Source organism: Rhododendron vialii, chromosome 1a (genome assembly GCF_030253575.1).
Source record: "Rhododendron vialii isolate Sample 1 chromosome 1a, ASM3025357v1".
Lineage (NCBI taxonomy): Eukaryota > Viridiplantae > Streptophyta > Magnoliopsida > Ericales > Ericaceae > Rhododendron > Rhododendron vialii.
In genome coordinates, this window is record NC_080557.1 from 48,722,601 (window position 1) to 48,743,548 (window position 20,948).

At 37.8% G+C, this 20,948-nt stretch overlaps 2 protein-coding genes across 3 annotated transcripts; both read right to left on the reverse strand.

Moving 5' to 3' along the window:
• Nucleotides 1–273: 273 nt before the first annotated feature.
• Nucleotides 274–7,896, reverse strand: LOC131304682 (DNA replication licensing factor MCM7). Its single transcript, XM_058332019.1, has 15 exons — nt 7,639–7,896; nt 7,476–7,543; nt 7,246–7,305; nt 6,940–7,163; nt 6,632–6,809; nt 6,200–6,322; nt 5,978–6,067; nt 5,580–5,722; nt 4,584–4,761; nt 3,850–4,041; nt 3,197–3,369; nt 2,811–3,014; nt 2,471–2,636; nt 1,620–1,841; nt 274–607 (listed from the first exon to the last, which is right to left on the reverse strand). Exons 1-15 carry the CDS (start codon nt 7,667–7,669, stop codon nt 503–505), a joined length of 2,157 nt encoding a protein of 718 aa, XP_058188002.1. The 5' UTR covers nt 7,670–7,896; the 3' UTR covers nt 274–502.
• Nucleotides 7,897–9,263: 1,367 nt separating this feature from the next.
• Nucleotides 9,264–20,849, reverse strand: LOC131304656 (vacuolar protein sorting-associated protein 51 homolog). 2 transcript variants are annotated; one of them, XM_058331992.1, is made up of 20 exons: nt 20,432–20,849; nt 19,228–19,367; nt 18,838–18,892; nt 18,616–18,723; nt 18,036–18,134; nt 17,829–17,906; nt 16,859–16,936; nt 16,584–16,739; nt 15,344–15,444; nt 15,178–15,245; nt 14,484–14,557; nt 14,315–14,381; nt 13,910–14,028; nt 12,669–12,935; nt 12,449–12,565; nt 11,373–11,444; nt 11,202–11,252; nt 10,854–11,084; nt 10,593–10,769; nt 9,264–9,856 (listed from the first exon to the last, which is right to left on the reverse strand). In XM_058331992.1, the coding sequence occupies exons 1-20, from the start codon at nt 20,609–20,611 to the stop codon at nt 9,713–9,715; spliced, it is 2,382 nt and encodes a 793-aa protein (XP_058187975.1). In that variant the 5' UTR covers nt 20,612–20,849; the 3' UTR covers nt 9,264–9,712. The 2 variants fall into 2 exon arrangements, with proteins under 2 accessions (XP_058187975.1, XP_058187982.1); XM_058331999.1 differs by lacking the exon at nt 19,228–19,367 and having other exon boundaries at nt 20,432–20,548.
• Nucleotides 20,850–20,948: the final 99 nt, after the last annotated feature.

The window sequence follows — 20,948 nt, forward strand, 5'->3', positions numbered from 1 at the left end:
CAAACGACCTTAGCAGTTGTCACAAAACTTTCTTCAGTTGAATTCGTCATCCAACTAGATTAACTGCTTCAATAAAAAAAAAGAAAGAAAAGAAAAGAAAAAAGCTCGATTAACTATCCAGTTGATTTTTTAAAAGAACTCTTAAAAAATTATTTTAAAAATAATGAGCGGTTCAGATCATATTGGTGGGACCTGAGATGGGCCCCATAAAAGTGTATATGCAAGATATGTGTACAAATGCATGTGCAAATAGCATGACTGGCATAGGGGAGATGGTCTTGCAACCAATTTTGGGTTTTCATCGATTCAGCACTAGTTTTCTTGCCCTTGCTCTCCAAATTTTGATATACTTGCTACCTCTAAGTGCCCCTTACATTTAAATTCCTTACAACATTGGAGTAATAAACTTTTCAAAACACACTTGAGAAACTAATTAACCAAGATGTCCTACATTCTGCAAACATAATACACAGATAAGTAATTGTAAGCCAGCAAAAATTTATCACGCATCAATGAATCGGATGTCGAAGGTATTTGGATGGATCTGCCACACATTTAGGGCTGCATATTCCTCTAAGCATTCTTTCAACTGGGCCTCGCTGTATCCCTGACCAAAACACATCCATTTCAAACAATCAGAGACTACAAGAAGTTGAACCATGCAAGACTAAGAAGCTACGTCATTTCTTTCAACTGGAATCCCCTGACATTATACTAAAGTCTAGAAAACCGGGAAGGTTTTTGTTTTTATCTTTTAATAGTTTCAAGAGTTCGAGTAAATAATGAATTCAACCCATTACATACATGTGACAGCTTTGAAAAATGCTAAGAAAGAAAGAAATAGAAGCACTAAGCAAACACTCAGGCAGTGTCCACACTCTACGCATCAATCAGACTTTAAATTTATCTGATCCAAAAGCCAATTACAAATAGGACAATCCTAACACAAGTCAGAAAATTGACATTGCATCCAAACTGAAATAAGTGAATCAGTCCACATGACAACCAAGATGGGTCAAAGCGATCACACAGAAGAGGTTTACACAATATGAACACATATGGTTTATCGAAGTCCAAGCATGTGCGACTATGGATGAGGAGGTTTCAGCAAATGGAAAATGCTATATGCACTTGACTACCTGTTAGGTGGTTTCTTTGAGTCTTCCACACAGAATTCAAATTACAAATAAATCTCAAGCAAGCAAACTCCATGCTCAGGGATTTGGACTATAGTGGCACTTGTAGAATTTGTTGTATTCACTCAAGCTTTGATCTACTTATTCTAGAATAGCATTGACCCCCAAACAAAGCACCCTTGTGTTCTGAGGTAAGACATTATGACTGCTATCTTGTTGTAGGCCCATTACGCTTAGAGATTTGGACTATAGTGGCACTTGCAGAATTTGTAGCATTCGCTGCAAATCTTTTATACCAGAAAACAATTCAGCTTAATGACGTATATTCTTGTTTGTACATTTTACATATAGATCCCAATAGAGTAACTGAACCCGATTGTGGGCTTCTTGCAACTGCTTTGACCTCCATTTCAGTTTTCTAATGCACAAAGTTGAATACAAATATAACTTAACAGAATAACCCCAATCCAAGTAGTCACTGACCTTTCTAGAAATCCAGTTAAGTGCATGAGCATAGCTGACATCCATCTTGTTTGTCCTTGCTGCTTCATCTCGCAAAATTGAATAAATATCTGAGATTGCGTCCAGCCCAGATCTTTGGCGATCCTCTGAGTACAAAGAAAACTTTGACATCTGCATTAGTCTAAGCGCCTCATCCACATCACTCTGAGCAACCGTATCTGAGAACCGAAGTCTTGCAAGTGCCTGTAATCAAATCGATCAAATTTAAGGGAAAATAAAATTAGTGAACTTGGATACTACCTACCATAATCACCTATAATTCTCCATCTTAAAGACTGGACATCCCAAATATGCTATACCTCCCCACAACATATGTACTATACTTTTATAGTTGGACATTTGCTCTAACCTAGTCCATGGGTTAGGGGAAGGGAAGGAGGTGGGAGCTATGTTACCTGGAACGAAGATCGTTCCGGTACAAGGAACGGGAACGGGAACACAGTACTACACATGCTTAAATTGTGGTACGCTAGGGGCAGGCTTCTATAGATAACAAAACTAGAACTTACTTTTCTAAGAGATAAACATCTAGTGAAACTAAATATTGTTTGTCAAATTATTCAAACAAAACACATTTCTAGGAGCATAACGACTGAACTTTTTACAATTTCTCCCACTGAAATTCCATTCTCTCTATTTTGACCATAATAAGTTGACATTTTGGGGAAAACTAAGGAGATCGCTTTGGATCGCTAAATTTACCATTTTGGAACGGTAGTGTACCATGTTTGGAACGTTCGTACCAAAACGTAATTTGCTAATTCGTACCATGGAAGAAACTATTAGCATAGCACACTTGTTAGAAAACTTACAGCTGATATCCGGAGAATACTGAGCAGAGTTCTCACAGTCGTATAGGAATGGGGACTGTTTGATTTGGCTTCATCTTGTCGGATGCCTGAATATGCACTAGCGATATACTCCTCCAGCTCTTTTGGGATGGAAGGAGACAGTTTTCTTGCAGCTGAAATGTATGCCCTGGTATATGTGAACAAGAAACTGTATCAAATGCTACCAAGGTATCTATTTGTTTTTGGTTGCAGGATGGGGGAATTATTGATATTTATCAGGAAATATCATCAGAATCTGGCATGAAAAATACACAAAAATATATCATCATATATGACGATTAGAAGGATTAGAAAGATTTACCGAATAACAGATGGTTCAAGAGGAGTGAACCCAAGAGAAGGAGATTCTTTGTTCTGGTGGACATAGACAACATGCCTAGCCATTTCAAGATCACTATCCATATCTGCTCGATCTAAGATTAGCCACAGAATATCAAATCTTGATAAAAGAGCTGGAGGGAGATTAATATTCTCAGCAGGAGTTCTTCGTAGATCATATCTTCCCCTATGAAACAAAAATAGGCCATCCCAAATTATTTGTTAATATCATATGATGCCGTCACTAGACTATGTTATTATACCAATAAATTAATCGGTTTTATTTTGCAGGAGTCTGCCTTAGAGCATATGATAAGAAACTCAAAGGGGATATAAGCACTACTGTTCAGAAGAAGGCATTATTTGTACCAAGCTGGATTTGCAGCAGCTAGAACAGCAGTTCTTGCATTAAGAGATGTAGTAATTCCTGCCTTGGCTATGCTAACAGTCTGTTGCTCCATTACTTCATGTATGGATGTACGATCTGATTCATCCATCTTGTCAAACTCATCAATAGCACAAATACCCATATCTGCTAGCACCTGAAAGAGGATTGAACCACATAATATCATTAGAGAACTCCTTCCTCTCTTTCTTTCCCTGCTGTCAAGAAGTAGGGTGGACTTATGAGGACAATTAATCAAAGCTAGCATTTCCTCCTAACCAAACCGAGCCTTGTGTCCCAATCAATTGGGGTCGGCTTCATGAATCTTACTTTTCCATTGAGCTCTGTCTAGGGCTACCTATTCACTTAGATTTAGTAAGCCCAAAGCATTTCCTTCCTTCTTTCTTTATTTTTATGTGTTGCCAATAAGTAGGTTAGTTAGTAAACAGTTTCCACACAGCAGCACCAGTGAATTATAATACCTACACGACTGGAGACTCTATACACGTCATCTTGTTCAACATCCTCATTTCGAAAGGGATATTCTTTTTCCTTTTGTTCTGTTAGGGTGTTAATATATGCTATTTTAACACAATTTTACAGATAAATTTGATGCCAAAAGAGGGTATAGTCTCACAAGAGCTCCTCCTTCTAGGACCATCTCATTTGTCACGGGGTCTTTTTGAACAGCAGCAGTTAAACCAACTCCACTGCTTCCTTTTCCTGTGGTATACACTCCCCTTGGTGCAACGTTTATTATGTGCTTGAGAAGCTGGCTTTTTGCAACCCCAGGATCACCCATCAAACAAATATGTAGGTCTCCTCTTATCTGCATCCATAGATTTCTTCAGTCAGATTGATCAGATGTCATAGCAAAGAAAACCAGATAAGCTTATGAAATGATGAGTGATGCCTAACAAATGACAAAGGGTAGCAAAAACAATGTACTCCCTCCATCTCTTTTTCAAGTGTCCACCATCAACATCATTACATTTTAAAAAGGTTAACTTTCCAAAAACACACTTTAATTAAAGCTTTTCCAGCATACATTATACCAGGTTTTACCCATTCACTTTTAGAAATTGACACTTATTTTGGGACAGCCAAAAATGGAAAGGTGGACACTTAAAAAGGGACAGAGAGAGCCTAGAACAATGAGAACAACAAAGATGCCATTGAAGAGAAAAGGTAATCATCCATCTTGGTGATACTGCTCACGAATTAATTCATCTTCCGAGTTTTAATAAGCCGACTGAAGCACTTTAAATCGATAAGCAGTATTCAGAATTTCAGATTGCTAAGTTGCTGAGATCAATGTCGAAAGAAACAAGATCTCTTATAGAGAAATGAATTTCTACCCTAGCCACTTACCTTCATTCCATCTTTCAGCTTTCGATGAGGAGCACCCACAAGGAGAAGTAGAAGGGCCTTCTTAATATCTTCATGCCCAAATATTTCCGGAGCCAAGGATCGGGCCAGCTTATTATAAATATCACCATCCTCAGCCAATCGCGCAATTTGTTCTTCCTCATCTCCTTTAAGTTCATACCTGTCAATTGCAATATAACCAACTCAATCACATCCGCTGACCGGTTTTTAACCTAACTAAGATGCATTTTCAGTAAAGCACTAAAAACAGATCCGTATCACATCAGTGCAACATATCCGCACAAGATTGCAAGTTTCTTAGAAGAGTATTAATGGTATATCTTCAGTAAATTATTTTTCACTGAAGAGTGTTTTTGTATGCTTTACACATTCGTACAGTTTATTCACTATGCCGTTTAAGAATTTTGGCATTTACAATTTTTGTTTTAGTTGTCTCTATCAGCAAAACCCAATCAGAAATATCTCTCATAACTTCACAACCAAATTTTTAAACATTGACCTCTTGAGTACTATTTTGGCTATACCAAAACATTTCTCCATGTTTTTATCTGAGAAAAGATACAAATCTGTCTAAATTCTGCTTCGCCTTTCAAAAAGACTGATCTTGCACTAAATATCTCCATACCATACAGCACAATTCTTACATTCACAATGCCATGGAGACCCTTAATTCGAAAACTAAAGGTAACCATCAAGAATGTTTAGACAAATACAAATATCTGATTTTAGAGAGAGATAATTAGAAGGAATACCATTTTTGCATCAACACCTGCCAAAGGATGCACGGTTTAAATGGTCAAAGTCAGATAGGAAACATAGGACAACGAAAAATGTAAAAAACTAGAGTAGAAACTTTTTAAACTGTCAACAAAAGAAACTGAGTTCAAGTTCAATGAAATAGGTGCAAGGCAGCAGGTGAAATGGCCAGTACTTTATTTAAAGTTCCATAAGGCTAATGAAGAGCAGGAAATGGCTTACTCCTCGTATTTCTTCTTGAAATGGGAAACAGACATGGCCTCCAAGTATGTATCTGCCACTAAACCAGCTCGCATTGCTCTAAATCCAGTGTAAGGAATTGGAAGAAAAATCCCCGACAACTCAACAACATCGCCAGGAGCTACCTGAGAAATTTCAAGAAACAATGCAACATGAAAATAACAATTATGGATGTTGCAGGCATACAAAAGAGAGCTAAAAAACAATCTACAAAACGCGTCACACTTTTAAATATTGACAGAGATGGTAGTGCCTGCTATCAACAGGTAATGCATTACGAAAATTGTGGTACAAGGACAACATCAGACTATAGGCTTGCAAAATGCTTCACTTAAAATTCAACATTATGTATCTATTAAAAACATATACAAATCACTAACCTTCCTTGTAAGTTCTCCCCTACAGTGAACAGTCATTGTCCGCGGAATATGGCCTTTTGGAACGTGTTCAGCTAACTCTTGAATCTTAGCCTGAGATTGGACCACACATCATTAAATGCAGGAGGAAGGATAAGAAAACATTATTGTGTAAGAACCCAGCTAAATGAAGTCAAGCTAACTAGTTAGTGTATTACATCTAAAACAAGAGAAGAGCAAAAGTACCTCCTGAAACTTCAAAAATTTTGATGCCCTGAGCTGAAGAATGAGGTTCCCTTTTGTGTTGTTTGTCTTACAGCGTTTGGATGGACATTCAAAGAGAGGCATAAAAACTCTTGCAGTTACCTCCTGTTAATGGTATAAAATGTGAATCACATAAATGTGAAACAATGAAAGACAGAGTAAATAAAGCAGCCACAGTTTATGTTCAAATTGAGATTGCTAGGATCGCATCTCACAGAGCAGGGTGAAGTTAAGGATCGAATTGTTGCATCTGTTTTGAGGGTAGGGATAAGGACGGTTTTGAGGGGTTGAAGTACTGGCAAGTGGAAACCAACCAAATCATAACATGAAAAATCTTCTCTGGCATTTTGACTATAATGTATAGTATCATAAACTAGCAGAGGGAGATATGCATAAACACCTTCCATTTCTTACCTGGTAAATTTCGAAACCACATTCCTCACATGTATATACAGCTACCTGCATCAATGGCTTCACATCTGAACAACGCGTGACAATACCAGAAATCCTTACAAGTTGGCCAATATAAGTAGCCTTAACCTCCCGAATAGTAGATGGTCGTCCCTTTGAAGATGCCCTAATATAAACCTCACTGGGTTCCATTTACAGAGCTCAAGTTAGCTCAAATTGTGGCATTCATGGCTATCAAGATGAGGAAAAAAAAATGCAATTCATGTCAAAACTAGCGCCTGAAAAGTGAGAAGTTAACTCCTGAAGCTTACTAGAAACGCTTGATTTCTGGAGGCATCCTTTGACGGGGATCTGCACCGTCTGTATTCTCTGTTCCTTCCTCAGATCTCTGAGTCATCAAGATATCGTGATCATCATCTGGAAATGCCTCTGTTGGCTCTGGAATAAGCTCATCGATTGCATCAGCAAAAATACCAATGTAACGCCGAGTATTTTCCGTGACACGCCTGAGAAATTCTTCATCCAAGTCCTTGTACTGAATGGGGGGAAAAGGAAATCAGGGTTTGCAATGTCACATGAAATATACAGCCCACAGAATAAAGTTTAGCGACATTTACATTGAATAGGTCCTCGAGATCAATCTGGATCGCCTTGATTTTATGGTTTGCCACGTCTTGCTGATAGAGATACAAGAATTAGGGCAAAAAAGTCAGCCAACCATGGAAACAGTTTACTTTTGTTCTGTAAGTTGTGTTTTTGCAATTCTCCTGCATGTTTGGATTTGTTCTAATTCTAGTGCCTTTACTTGCTCTGACCCCTTTGGGAAAAGTAAGGGGGATGAACTCACCAGGATTTTCATGTATTTGGGTTCACCATTTGCGTCGGCAAAGTTTGAAAGAAAATCCCGCGCGAGATCTGTAGCAATAAATAATTAAACAATTAATAGACAGACGCGGATTAGCTATGAAGAGACTAGAGAGAAAGAGAAGGAGAAAAATGCGTTGCTTTACCCTTGTCCCTGTTGAAGTCGAGATCTTTCATCGTTCCGTCCTTGCTGCACAGACGCGACGCACGCGGCGGGGGCAGAGAGAACGAAGAAGAGACAAGTGCCGAGGGTTTCAGGATTTGGCGCCAGCGGAAGGAAATAGCGGGGATTGGTTTTGGCGGGAAAAATAAAGGATGAAGATATCGCCCGTTCGATGGTTTGACACATGTACGCTCGCGATCGGCGCTCTCGACATAACAAAAGCGCTCGTCTAATTTCTGTGCATCACTCAGAACATGTACACAAGAATAGGTAAAGAGGCATTTGAGCTATTATAGCTCACCAAAATGAGAGAAGTTGTCCTACACCAGACCAGACTCTGTAAACAGTTCGGTAGAAAAGGCTCAAGCCACTGTAGCTCTCTTCTTTTGACGAGGTACTGTTCACAAGCAAAAGAGTAATTTATTAATTTCTCTCTCTCTCTTTGTGTGCGCGCGCAAATGAGAAAGTCGGCAAGGATCTGATCTACCGTCATTTGGGTTTCCGTCGAGTACGATCTTCTATTGCCTTTGCTGTTTCCCGCTCAATCTCTCGTTTTTCTTCAACATTCTTTGTCCTTTCCAATTGATTGAGAATCTGGTTTTGGGGGTGTGGGTTTTAAAGCACCGATCGACATCGATCTCCAGTGGTGAGGTCTGGCGATGTTCGACGATTGATGGGGATTTTAAAACGAGCAAAAGAAGAAAACATATATATCTACAGGAGTGTGGGTGTATACTGGTATATGAGTATATACACTCTTTTATTATTATTTTAGGATAGTTTATGGATATGGAGAAAATAGTAGAGAGACTGGTGAAGGGTGGGAGAAAAAGTGAATAGGTATAATAGAAATTGTGCCTTTTTCATTAGGTATTTTTGCTAATATTGGTGTACATGCTCTCAAGGGTGTTTCACTTTCTGCAAAAAGTACTTTTTGAAAGCAAAAAGTACTTTTTGAAAAAAAAAAGTAATTTCAAATTCAAAAATTACATGTTTACATAATAATTTTTTTATCAATATAGATCTTGTTTGATAGATATCATTAAGATCTTTTAAACGGTGTAAAAAAAATTAAAAATTTATTTTTTATTTTCATTATATTTGAATTTGAAATTACCTTCTTTTTCCAAAAGTATTTTTTTTTTGGAAAGTGAAACACCTCCTCACACTACTCGCTAGTGGGAAATAAAAATTATTCAGTGTCCCTGAGACACAGGTAGGCGGTGCACCGTGTTTTTCTCACCACACATTACCTAGTTTCCTAGAAGCCGATAAAAAAAAATACGCTAGTTTGCTACTAGTAAAGTAGCAAGTATTTCGGGTAACATCACTGGTTGATGACCGTTTTTTTTCTCTGGATCATGAAACTGGTTAACAGGTTATTCTCCCAGCACAAGTGGGGTGCATATATATAGTTTGGTATGGACTCAGATATTTGTGATCCTGCACACAAACGTTCACTGCTTGATAGTTTGAAGATATTCATGAAATTCCAGATTTCTTTGCCATACTTCCTCGGAGCCCAATATTTACATCTGCGCAAAAAGAATTGGGCCACGTCCCACAAGAGACATGGGATGAACTAGTAAACTACTTAGCACCCGAATGTAGAAAAGGAGAAAATTTCATTTCAGAGGATTTCAGACGAATCATCCTTAGTTTGTATGCGTATGATATCAGAGCAAACTATACCACAAACACTAGAAAGTCCAGAGGGAATAATGCTCGGGGCATCGTATTTCCAGTGAGGCCAAAATGATTACACATTACAAACTTCAACATAACTGGACATCGAAGTTCCAAGAACTTTTGGGTGCAAATCCAGACTGTGAACGCTGCATCACCCAGTGCCACTTTCTTGATCATACTAAAAGTGGTAGTTTCGAAAACTTTGCTACCTCCCATGTAGGGAACTGTAGCGAATCCAAACAAGCTTGAACTTGGTTTGTCTAACTTTCAAGACATTATTGTTTACTTGAGATGCCTGTATCTCATTTGGATCATCAAACACAACTGCTGTAGCTAATGTGTTGCCCCTACAGCACAGAGCATTAGCATTACGGACTTGAAAATCCATGCAAGGACGAAGAAGCTGGGCTCTGTTCTGAGTTCTTGGCCAACTTTGCTTGTATGAGCTTGTCCAAGATGGGGGGTTCCAAGGGAATTGGATCAAGACATCGCTCCGCAGCAGCAACAATCACCTGCTCAACAAAATAATCCCATGCTTATCATCCTTTGTGGTGCAGTATTGTGAGGGAGAAGGGGAAAGGGAAGTCGTACAAGGGCAACAACCCTAATTACTAAAAGGCCTCAAAAACTGTCAATTCTATTCATTCCAGGTTGACAAATACACACTCTCAAAGCCTCTTGTTTACAGGCTAATAACCTAATAAAAATAGGAAACTAGACATTGTGATACATATGGGAAACCTGACAACAATAAGGAACTTAATACTACAAGGAAATCAACTCATAAACCATAATTAAAAGCAGGAACTGGATCCTCCACGATCCATCTAGATGGTCCAGTTTCAGCCCATTATGGTACCTTTCCGAGTTCATTTTGCTGATACGGATTGTTCACGTTTTAGAGCTCGTCGAAAACTTTAACCACGCAAAATATCACATTGATCGGATATTATTTGATATGATTTCGGAACCCATTATCTTTAAAAGAACGAGTTCCAATCCAGTGTAGTTTGTAATCTATTTGAACATCCACAAAAAAAGAACAGAATGTAGTTCACGGTCACTAATGGTTCCAAGAAATTCAAGTGAAATTAACCATCGCACTTGAATTTCTTTCTTGCTAATTGCAGGCCTTATAGCAGATGAAGAGGATCTCGATTCGCAAAACTAGATGTCACATTCAACCAAATTGAACTCCAAGATCAAACATTTTCAGATGGTGCACAATCGTAAACTTAATTCTAGTACCTCATCGAGTAGGAAATCAATGGCAGCTTCGTCTTCAGCAGTTTCCTTTAAAGTGGTCCTCAGGAACTGAATGTCCAGCTGTATTTGCTGGAATCCACTACGGTTAAAGGTCTGGAGTCGGACAAACTCTTGTAAACTCTTCAGGCAAAATTTTACGATTGTTGTTACCACTGACTCCTGCAATTTGCAGGCACTCGCATTTTAGATAGTTCAAAATTCAAATAAAAGTACCACATTTTATACCAGCAGCAAATACGAAACCTGCGTATGTTCAACTTTTGTGAAAATTTCCATTTTTTGCTTAAACAACTTCGCTAGATGGGTCTCCAGAAGCTGGCTCCTGCCCCTTTGGGTATTTGACCGGATTATTCTATCATCTCGTAATGGATTGCTGCGTGAAGACGTCGTGCTTCCATTGCTGTCCGTTCGATGATGTTTACGATGAATCCCTTGAGGTAAAATTTGCTTAACTTCGGTTCCTATTGCTTCCAACTAGCAGACAAGACATGCAAAGAATCACATTGAAAATAAGTTTCTTAGAAACTCAGATATTGAGATGAAATTTTCTCCATTCAAGAGATCAAAACCTTACATGAATACAAAACTTACCTCTTGAAGAAACAGATCAACGAACATGTGAACTTCTCTCGGTTCTTTGTGCTGGAAAAAAAAAAAAGCAAAATAAAAATCAACTTACTACAGGAGAATTCAGTGTTAGAGTACAGCTAAACTCAGTAATGTCCTTCCATTATCACGAATAAATTGTTGTGCCGTGCTGACCTTGACCCAATTTGGTGTTGTAAACCTCTTCCTTAGGAGAACTGATATCTTTTGAGTTCTCATATTGATATACTGAATAAAAAAGAAAGGTCAAATTATTCACAGGTCATATGGGTAATTTCAACCAAACGACATAACTGGATTCAGAGAAAATGAAAATGCTCGAAGTAAATAAATCCAAGATGTCAACTTACTTATATCACAGAAAAGAAGATAACATACTAATGCAATATATTTTGTGTCTCTTCATTAACTTCAATCGTACAATGTGGACATACTTATTAATCATCAATTCTTTTATGCAAACACGAAGTAAACATTTATTAATTTAGCAAGAGACTGATAATGTCATTATCAGAATACCTAAGCCAGGTTTTTCAAGAAACCTGTAAAGTTAACAGTTGAACTAGTATTTGTGTTAGGTCCATAAGTGATCCCACGTTTTGTAAGATGCACGATTTCGATAAAAGTAGGGACTAAATCCAAGTGTGGTGCCCAACGTGTGAGAGAAGAGGCTCTGAATACAGCGTCCATGGTTTTGGATTTAACGATCACCTTTCAACATCCTAACCCAACCTAATTGGAAGAGGAAGGCTCAAATTTAAGTGCTTGCGCTTGAATTCTAGATCGCTGAGCGTTCTACAAATAAAAATCTTCCAGGAATTGGAACGTCAAACAATTTATCTGATATCTCTCGAAGGCACCTCCTCATTGGGCAATTTTTTCATGCAGACTGAAAACGATTGTCAAACTCAAAAGAACACTACCTGAAATCATTGAAGAAAGGCAAGGATTGGAAAAAACAGAATATCCATTTTAACTGGTTGACATACAAAAGAATAGAGCCAATGATAAATTTCAGTAGTCATAATATATGGGGGAAAAAATAGATGTTCTGATGCAGAAGAGTTAGTTCTAAACGAAATTCAAAGAAATGATGCTTCGCATGATGGCAGCACACTCCTGAGAAAAATAGTGGATTCAGGCGAGTGAGCACAGAATGATAAAAAGGTATTAAGAGAACTTTTTGCATTTGTCTAAAGAGAATTTCACAAATCAGGATCTAGCATACATACAAGGTGCAAAAACTTTTCACCGGCTGACCGAAATATTCGACAAATTTCTGCAGGAACAAAAGCAGGACCATATTCGTAGCCTCGAGCACCACCAGCAGAAAAAGAGGCAGCTATTTCCTGGCAAATTGAAGATCAAAGTAGGCTCCTCAGGCTATGAAAAGCACACTGATGCATAAAACTCAATAAACAACATGATTGGAAACAATAATGAGCAACCCACCTCTGTAATTCTTGGGATGGCACTTTGTTCGATGAAAACAGAAAGTTGAGCTAGCACAACAAGAAGCCCAGATATAATTTTTTCCTTCTGTGTTCCCTCTGTCAAACCTTGATCTTGACCAGTTGAATTGATCTTTCCAGAAAGCAAGAGGAAGTGATTGTCAAGTTTTCTGAAAAAATCTTGAAATCCTTCCTGCACCCAGTCATTAAGTAAAGCTCTCAACTTCACCAGCAGTCCTAGGTCATCATCAAGGAGTTGGCGGAAGTCCTGTGAACAGATATAACAAGGGTCGAAAGGTCAAAAGAAGGTAGCATTACAATAAGCAACTTCAACTTGTAATCCAATCCTTGTTTAACATGGTTAAAAAAATTTAAAAAAAGGCTTCAACAAAAAGATATCAACAACAAAATTTGACAGGAAAATGTAATTAAATCACTAAATAATCAATATTAAAGTTTGTTACCGGGAAGAGAGAATTACTGTATTAGAAGGTAATATACAAAGGTAAGCTCCGCCTTTCGCAGGACTGGTCTGTCGAACTCAGGATAAGCTAGTTTAGAACATTAGGACAAGTTATCAAATTTTTCCAACAGAATGATTTGGTTTAATTCTTGCTCCATAATCCACAAACTTCCTGAACACTTCCAAAGGATCATCAATTCTAAATCTCTAAATAAACCATAAAAGATCCAAATGCCTAATAGTTTGCAGTTTTGAGTTTCTAGTTGCATTGGTCCACCGATGTTGTCCTTTCTTTAGCCAACGACCCTATACTCCATCATGTTTCACTTATTTCTTACTATACACCCCAACAAAATGAGGAAGGAAAAAGGGAAAAGAAAAAGCTCTTCAGACTGATAAAGCTGGGGATTAGAAACACAATCGTACAATGTCTACATACGATGTTTTTGTAGACCATTCACTCATTGGGGAAGCACCATTTGCACAAAAATAGTACTAGCTTAAGAAATACTGTAAAATTATCACCACCCAAAGCACCCTTATAACCAGAAATGAAAGCACAAAAAGCACCAAATATGTGATAAGAAGTTTTTAAATGTGAAATTACTGGAACTGAATTTCAGTCATAAGAAGTATTTGTGGTGAAATGACAGCATTCGTAAATCTGACCATTGCCTACAAAATTAGCCCGGGTCCTTATTGATAACATAACCAGCAACAACTCCATACACATGTAGAGAGGACTAGTTTTAATGACAAGTTGATAACTCATGGTTTACCTGTAGGACATCCATACTGCCTTCGGTTACTGCTTTTTTGCTAGCACCAAGGGCAGACTCCAAAGTATATTCTTCTTCTACTCCCTCCTTCGGTCTACATTGGACTTTTGTAAGGGCATCTGCCAGTTCAAACTTATCAGATATTCAAGGACTGGGATGTGGACTGTCATTTTTTTTTGTCCCCCTTTATCTTTGATAGTAATCTTTTTACATATTTAATGTTCTTCTGCCAAGTATCCACAAATTTAATCTTATAGAGTGGCTCGATTTTCTAAGGGTCTAGATTACTATGTCAGTTCTTTTCAAGTTGCTGTACATAGTGGTATCTACTATCTATAACAAAAGGAAGCTTTAATATTAACAAGTCAACTTTCACACTTTAAAAAGTAAAACAGTAAGAAGTACCTGAGATGGTAAGTAGCAGATGAGAAAATCTGCTATCAATGTACTGTTTGACTGCAACATGGGCAGCCTGGAACATACAAATTATAAGGGTACTTAGTTTATTTTCAACCGGATGGACACAAATTGCAGTAATCATGACCAACAAAATAAAAGGAAATGACAAGAAAACCTCTATAGAAAAAGCAGAGAGAGCAGCCTCGGGTAATACTTCATCCATCAAGAGCACATCAGTCCAAATTGCCTCTGCACAAAGAAGAATATTTTATCGTTAATCATATTCAACTTGCAGTTTGAGAAGGCATAATAATATGAATGGGATTTTTTCTTCCATAAATATATTCTCATCAAAGTCGGAGGAGAAATGCATCTGTGAATAGCATGTGAGACAAAGGGAAGGTTGCCAACCAATATTTTGCTTAATGGGGCTAAGCATCAATAACGTCATGGACCTGGGTAACAACTACAGCAATGGGGTTTAGGGTATCTGCCCTAGGATGTCCCACAACAACAACAATATTTCTGAAGAACAGAATCAACAGAGCAAGCAGATTGCTTGATTCAGCCAGCTACCAATCATTAAAGACACAGTCAATAAGTACCACATGACTCTTTGGAAATCCATGGAACAAAAAGAATTTAATATCTAACTTTAAGATCTTAAGGTGCAATGTACCAACTGTATGTAGCCATCAGGTGAGCTAGGGCGTCACGTTCAAACAGGCAATTCCCAACTTAAAGAATCATATATCGACTCAAAATCAAGTACCAAGTACATAGGGTAAAAAAATGGTAATTGAAAGTGAAATCACTAAAAATTCTATCCATAGAATCTCAGTAAAGTAATGGAAGGCATTACAACTTACGAAGCATTCCCAACAGGTCTACCGAACGAATCTGTCTCCTGATTTGTTGTTGAGTGACCTCAAAGTTCCTAATGAATATGAACAAGACCAAGGTATTATTATCGCTTTAAAAGATGATTCAAGAGCACAGAACATATTGGAGAAAATGACTACAATAAAGTCATACTTAGTAACTAGGTTTTGTGCCAGTTTGATTAGTTGCTGCTCCGAATCAGGGAATATTACTCGATAAGCACGGAGAGCTTCCACAAACTCATGAGTAGAAGCCTAAAAACAGAAACTAGTGGATAAGCAATGGTTCAAAAGCATGAATTAACTGCAGGCATGTGAAAAATAACTAACATATAATTAAGAACAGAAAAACTAAAACTAAACAAAAATTTAACCTTCCAATAAAAGTGAAAGGAACACATTTTTCAGAGAAACACAAAATCTGGTAGAACCACAGGACCAGCCTGCTCCCATATTAGTTATTTATCTGTATTCTTGTTTTCATCAGCTCCGATATTTGTCATTAGATGCTTATTACACTTGATACAAGCTCAATATAAAACTAAGCCGGAGATAATCCCCTCCAACTGCATAATGACTGGGAGTGGATTTGATATCAGGTTATCAGTCAAGAAACCTAACATTCAGAAAACGTTAAATTCAATCCTATCGCGGTAAGTGTTGGGAGTGGTTTTGATATCAGTCTATCAACAAAGATTAAATGAGAAACAGCTTCCTTGAGCATCACACAAGGTTCCCACCATACGACAAGTCACATAAATAGAGCTACGAGTACATGAAGAAGGTAAATGGATGAAAGCTGGAAAACAGAAGACTGGGACTACCACGTGGTTGGTTCAATGGGTAAGAACTTGGACTTCCTCACTCAATGCTTGGGTTCAAGTCTCGATATCTGCTTGGTGGGAACAAACATACTCTTCAGCGCTCATAGCATGCGGTGGGACCTTACCTTGGGCCCCAACATAAGTGCGGTGGGTTCCCCTGCAGATGGCTATGTGGTAGGGAGGGCAATACTCCCTAACTGAAATGTGGAGTAGCCTACATCCATTTTATGTATGAAAAAAGAAGGGGGGGAAACTGGGACCCTCTACAAAATTCTGGAAAACCAGAAAAAGAATACCTAAGAAACAATATCCACAGTATAATTTAAGTTCTTTACAAATCTACACGTGTATATACCTAGGAAACAATATCCACAGTATAATTTAAGTTCTTTACAAATCTACACGTGTATCAAGAGAACTTGATTTATTGGAGTAATTTGATGTGTTTTGCAGGATACCTCGGGAAAAAGTAAATAAGCTGCTAATTTTCAGCTACTAGAACTTACCGATATATAGGTCTTACTTTGAAAAAAGAACGTAAATGCCATTTTGTGTTCACTGATGGCTTACCTGATGAGCAGTAGAAGGGACTGAATCAATAAAAATTTCCTGTTTAGAAGGTTCATCACAATCCACAGAAGCATTGCTTATATCTCTAGATTCAGGTCGGAGATCGTCAATGGATTGCTCTAACTTTTCAAGGAGTTTGGCCTTCAAGCTATCAACCTGAAAATGCATGGCCAAACTGTCACGGTCACCCATCAAAACATAAGTTGCATCAAAGAATAAAATATGCAATACAAGTAACAATAAGCATGATTCACAAAAACCAGCAGAATACAAACCGGGAAGTCCAACTGCTTAAGAAGCATTGCAGCCTCAGCTCTTGCCTGTATGGATTCAGTATCTGAGAATAGCTTTCCCTACAAGGAAAAGAACCCGAGATTCAGCTTTCGATCCAGACAAAATTCTACTTCTTTTTCTCATTTATCCCCTTTTACAGCTACATCATATGTTTTTCTCAAAAAACGGGAAGAATCAGTGGCTACGGCCATGGATTCTGCCAGTGCCAGCATATCATTTGAAGACTCATCCTCCAATAATGAGAATCCTATTATTCTGAAATATTGATTGACCTAAAGTTGAAAGCATAAAGCAAACAGGCCTGAACACCAGGGGACATCAGATCGTTCAGTTCACAGAACAATTAGACTTCAAGACTCATGTCAAAGCAATTTTGACCTTAGAAGATCATAAATTGATGGGTAAAGTGCAGGGTACAATTTAACTTCGAGGCATAGCATCTTTTTCTCATGACCTGCCTGCAGAACTAAGACTTTAATTAATAGCTGGACCTGGAGGTCATTTTTCTGAACTGGCTTTACTTGTTAAATGTACTTGTCACTTCAAAAACTTAACAAGAGTTGAAGGGGTTAGAAGCCACTGGCTTGAAGAGTAAACGTTCTCCCTTCCCACTGTTGATAAGAACCAGAACCAACAATTACTTACTCCCTCTATCCCATTTTAACCGTCCTTGTTCATATCTCTAAAGTCAACTAAATGAAACCAACTACAACTCCTCCCTCCCTAAAGCCATTGGCCATCAAGCATTTTCTAATCTCCTCAACCAATGCTTCTACTAGATACAATTTCTTGTCAAACTTTTCTCACGTTAATTTTGTTCACTGCTTGCTAGCGTATCCCCTTCATGGCCGTTAATCTTATATACTTCCTCGTCATATACTCACCTCGAAGAGATTAATCTACAATTCTACATACACTGGGAAATAACAACGAAAGCAAAAGAGATGTAACCTGCAAGTTCTTCTTAATTATAGAAATTGCTTCTTCAGATGCTCTCTTACAATCCTGGAATGATGTGTTCCCATATGCCTGGTGAAAGAGAATGAAGACTGACGTAAATGGTCTTCTGTGAACAACAATATTAGAAGAAAATTTTATATTGCAAAAGGAGAAAATGAGAAAGGGAATTAGAAGGGTGATAGGACCACGGAAAAGTACCTTAAAAATTGGCATTGCACCTGTATAATACTTGACTGCATCAGCATAAGCTTCTGATTTTATGCACTTTCCAAGCCTAGAAGGTAGATCATATATGAACTGCTCTTTTCCACAGAAGATAAAACGGTGTAACTCATACACGGCCAAACATCAAAAATCACATAATGAATAGAACTTAAAGTAAAACTATATCCATCAAATCGGAGACTCAACTGTCGAAAAGTATAAAAATAGTGAAGCTGTGAATATGCATATTAATAGGTTCCACCAAGTATAGCCATTTTCACCACCCACAATGAAAAATAAAAATAAAAAACAAAGTGGTTAAAACCATACTACTCACAAAGGAGTAGCTAAGACACATTCTCACATTGAAACTGATTGGATACACATCCACGTGGCAGGTGAAGAATTACTTCACTTCGATTCTTTTTACCAGAAGGAAAACCCCAGGTCCCTTGATAAGACAGATAGTAGGTCACAAATGGGTCGCAACGCTTAAATTTGTTGTGAAGTAGAAACAAGGCAACTATTATATTAGAGGTGCAGATACCAAGGGTTTAAGTCTTCACGTTATTACCTGGACTTTACGCAGAAGATTGCGAGTTCGATGCAATTTCTCTATATGCTCTCTCTTTTCAAAGAGAGAAGTATTCACCCCATCACTTCGAGATTGCACAGATATTATCTGTAAAGACGATGAAGAAGATGTGACATCTTTCCTGATCTCTCCTTCTCTCTTAAATTCTTATATCAAAATTACGTGTTAATCAAACAACAGAAAGACATGTTTTCCAAACACCTTCTCAAGAAGCTGCTCCATATTTGATTCCATGCCCACAATGTTATTCTTCATCCTGGAATACGATCAAACAACTGTTCATTGCCCATCTGAAAGAAGAAATACTTCCATCTAAACAGGGAAACATAATTATGAATTTCACAATTTCACAATTTCAGTGTTGTGGTCATAATAATGTATTCAGCACATCTAGATCTAGACACCAATTTCAAGCCTGTGAAATAAAGTGAGTATACTTAGTTAATTTTGAATGAATATTGGACATTGAGATTGAAATCCACATTCAAATGCAACTTCATGCCAAGGCCACTCTTTCTACAAGTTTAAATGTATGACTTATTGACTTTAGAACCGCTGACAAATAAAAATAAAAGTTGGGAAAATATCTACCTCTTAATTGTATCTGTGGCACTTATAAACTTGTTGTAGTTTTCATACACTAACATTTGCAAGTCAGTGTCAAGATTTTTAATCTCAGCAGCCATCTCAACATGTCTCTGAAGCAGGTTCTCTAAATTTGACTTTTGTACCTACAGATTTAAGTGGAAAAGTGATTAAGACCATTGAACCCACATTGGAACACTTAGGGTACATCCGGAAGATTGAAATTTGTTATGGCCTTCCCATTGCTAGAATGCAAAAGAATGGCAGGAGTTTCAGTCAGAAGAACACCATTTCTAGTACAACATAACAGAAACATAGGAAAGCATGATCAAAACATAAAAATGTAACTGTTTATTCACTGCAGTCCTAAATGAGATAAAGGAAATGTTTTGAGACGGCACTTAACAGCAAAATTAAGTCCTATGCATAGAATAACGAACCTAAATTCGGTATTCTCCAACCACAATGTACTGTTATTGCCATATCAACTAGAATATTAACATTTACATCTTTGTGTGCAAAACTCAGTGTCTATAACAATGTAGTTACTCATGTCAAATCACCCCATTCTCCCCTTAAAGGTTTTAAACTCGTAGCTAGATAAATTTATGGTGGTTAAATTCGGCAACATCAAATGGCCAGAAAAACCTTCTGCTAATGCAGCCAAAACAAACCCAGTCCCCACACCACCAAAAGCCCCTAAGGGCGGGTGCAACCCCTTTCATGAAGTCCTAACACATAAAGAGAAGGAAAAAAATACGCATACCTTGCTTCGTTTTTCACTACTCAATACATTCATATCCCACATTTCTTGAACAAATTAATGTACACATAGACACGCATGCAGGGAGATTCTTAAATGAGCTATGAATAACTAAAATGGCAATAACAACTAAGCTGCAAAGTAAGAATTGTACGTAGGAGTTCTTTAAGAAGTTGTAAAGAACATAAAGCTGACCAAGAAATCACCCCAATTACGAGGCAATGACATACTCCACTAATTGAAGCATAAAACCTGACATGAAATCGACAATGTTATAGGAGCTAGGAAATATAGAATTGCCAATAAACAAAAAAAAAAGAGAGGATTGTTTAAATGTACAATAATCTCGCAGATCAAATACCAAGCAAATTCAAAGAGATAGGTAAAGCTCAAATCCGAGATTTCTATGTCAAATTGGTAGTATATAGTAATAAGTGTATTACGTACGAGGAGATTCATGTATTGTTCGGCGTCGAAAGAAGTGGTGTTGATGGTGTCAAGCGTGGCGTATCTGGAAGAAGTATTTGAGGGCATTGAAGGAGGAGGATCTGCGGAGTAGAAGCTCGACAACAGATCTCTCATTCTCTTGGCTTTGTCGTCCAACGGAGCACCACCATCCACCTCCATTCTCTCTCTCTCTCTCTCGATTTCTCGCCCGGCTCTTCGAATCTCGATCGGTACGAGTTCTTTGAGTCGGGATTTGGATCAAAACTTTAACGCTAGTAGAAGAAACGAAGGAAAAAGTAGTGGAAAACAAATTTACGCAGGAAACCCAGTCAACAGATCTATCTCACTGGAATTTGGTTGGAGTTAGAGCAACTCTAACCAAGCTCTGTCTATAATGAGAAGAAATTTTGTATTTATTCTCTTATTTTTAATTTTATATTCTTTATATGAAATTTTGAAATGATTCGTAGTTTTTTTCAGAAATTTTGTCGCCAAGATAGATTACAAAATTACAACA

Excerpts from the sequence above, each read along its gene's own strand:
- LOC131304682 (XM_058332019.1), bottom strand. The coding sequence starts at position 7,669 with ATGAAAGATCTCGACTTCAACAGGGACAAGG. Across the intron at positions 6,068-6,199 it reads AATTTTTGAAGTTTCAGGAG|GCTAAGATTCAAGAGTTAGC; the intron begins GTACTTTTGCTC and ends GTCCAATCTCAG. Across the intron at positions 4,042-4,583 it reads AGCTGAAAGATGGAATGAAG|ATAAGAGGAGACCTACATAT; the intron begins GTAAGTGGCTAG and ends CTATGGATGCAG.
- LOC131304656 (XM_058331992.1), bottom strand. The coding sequence starts at position 20,611 with ATGGAGGTGGATGGTGGTGCTCCGTTGGACGACAAAGCCAAGAGAATG. Across the intron at positions 19,368-20,431 it reads AACAATACATGAATCTCCTC|GTACAAAAGTCAAATTTAGA; the intron begins GTACGTAATACA and ends TTAAATCTGTAG. Across the intron at positions 18,135-18,615 it reads ATCTTCTGCGTAAAGTCCAG|TTCATATATGATCTACCTTC; the intron begins GTAATAACGTGA and ends GGAAAAGAGCAG.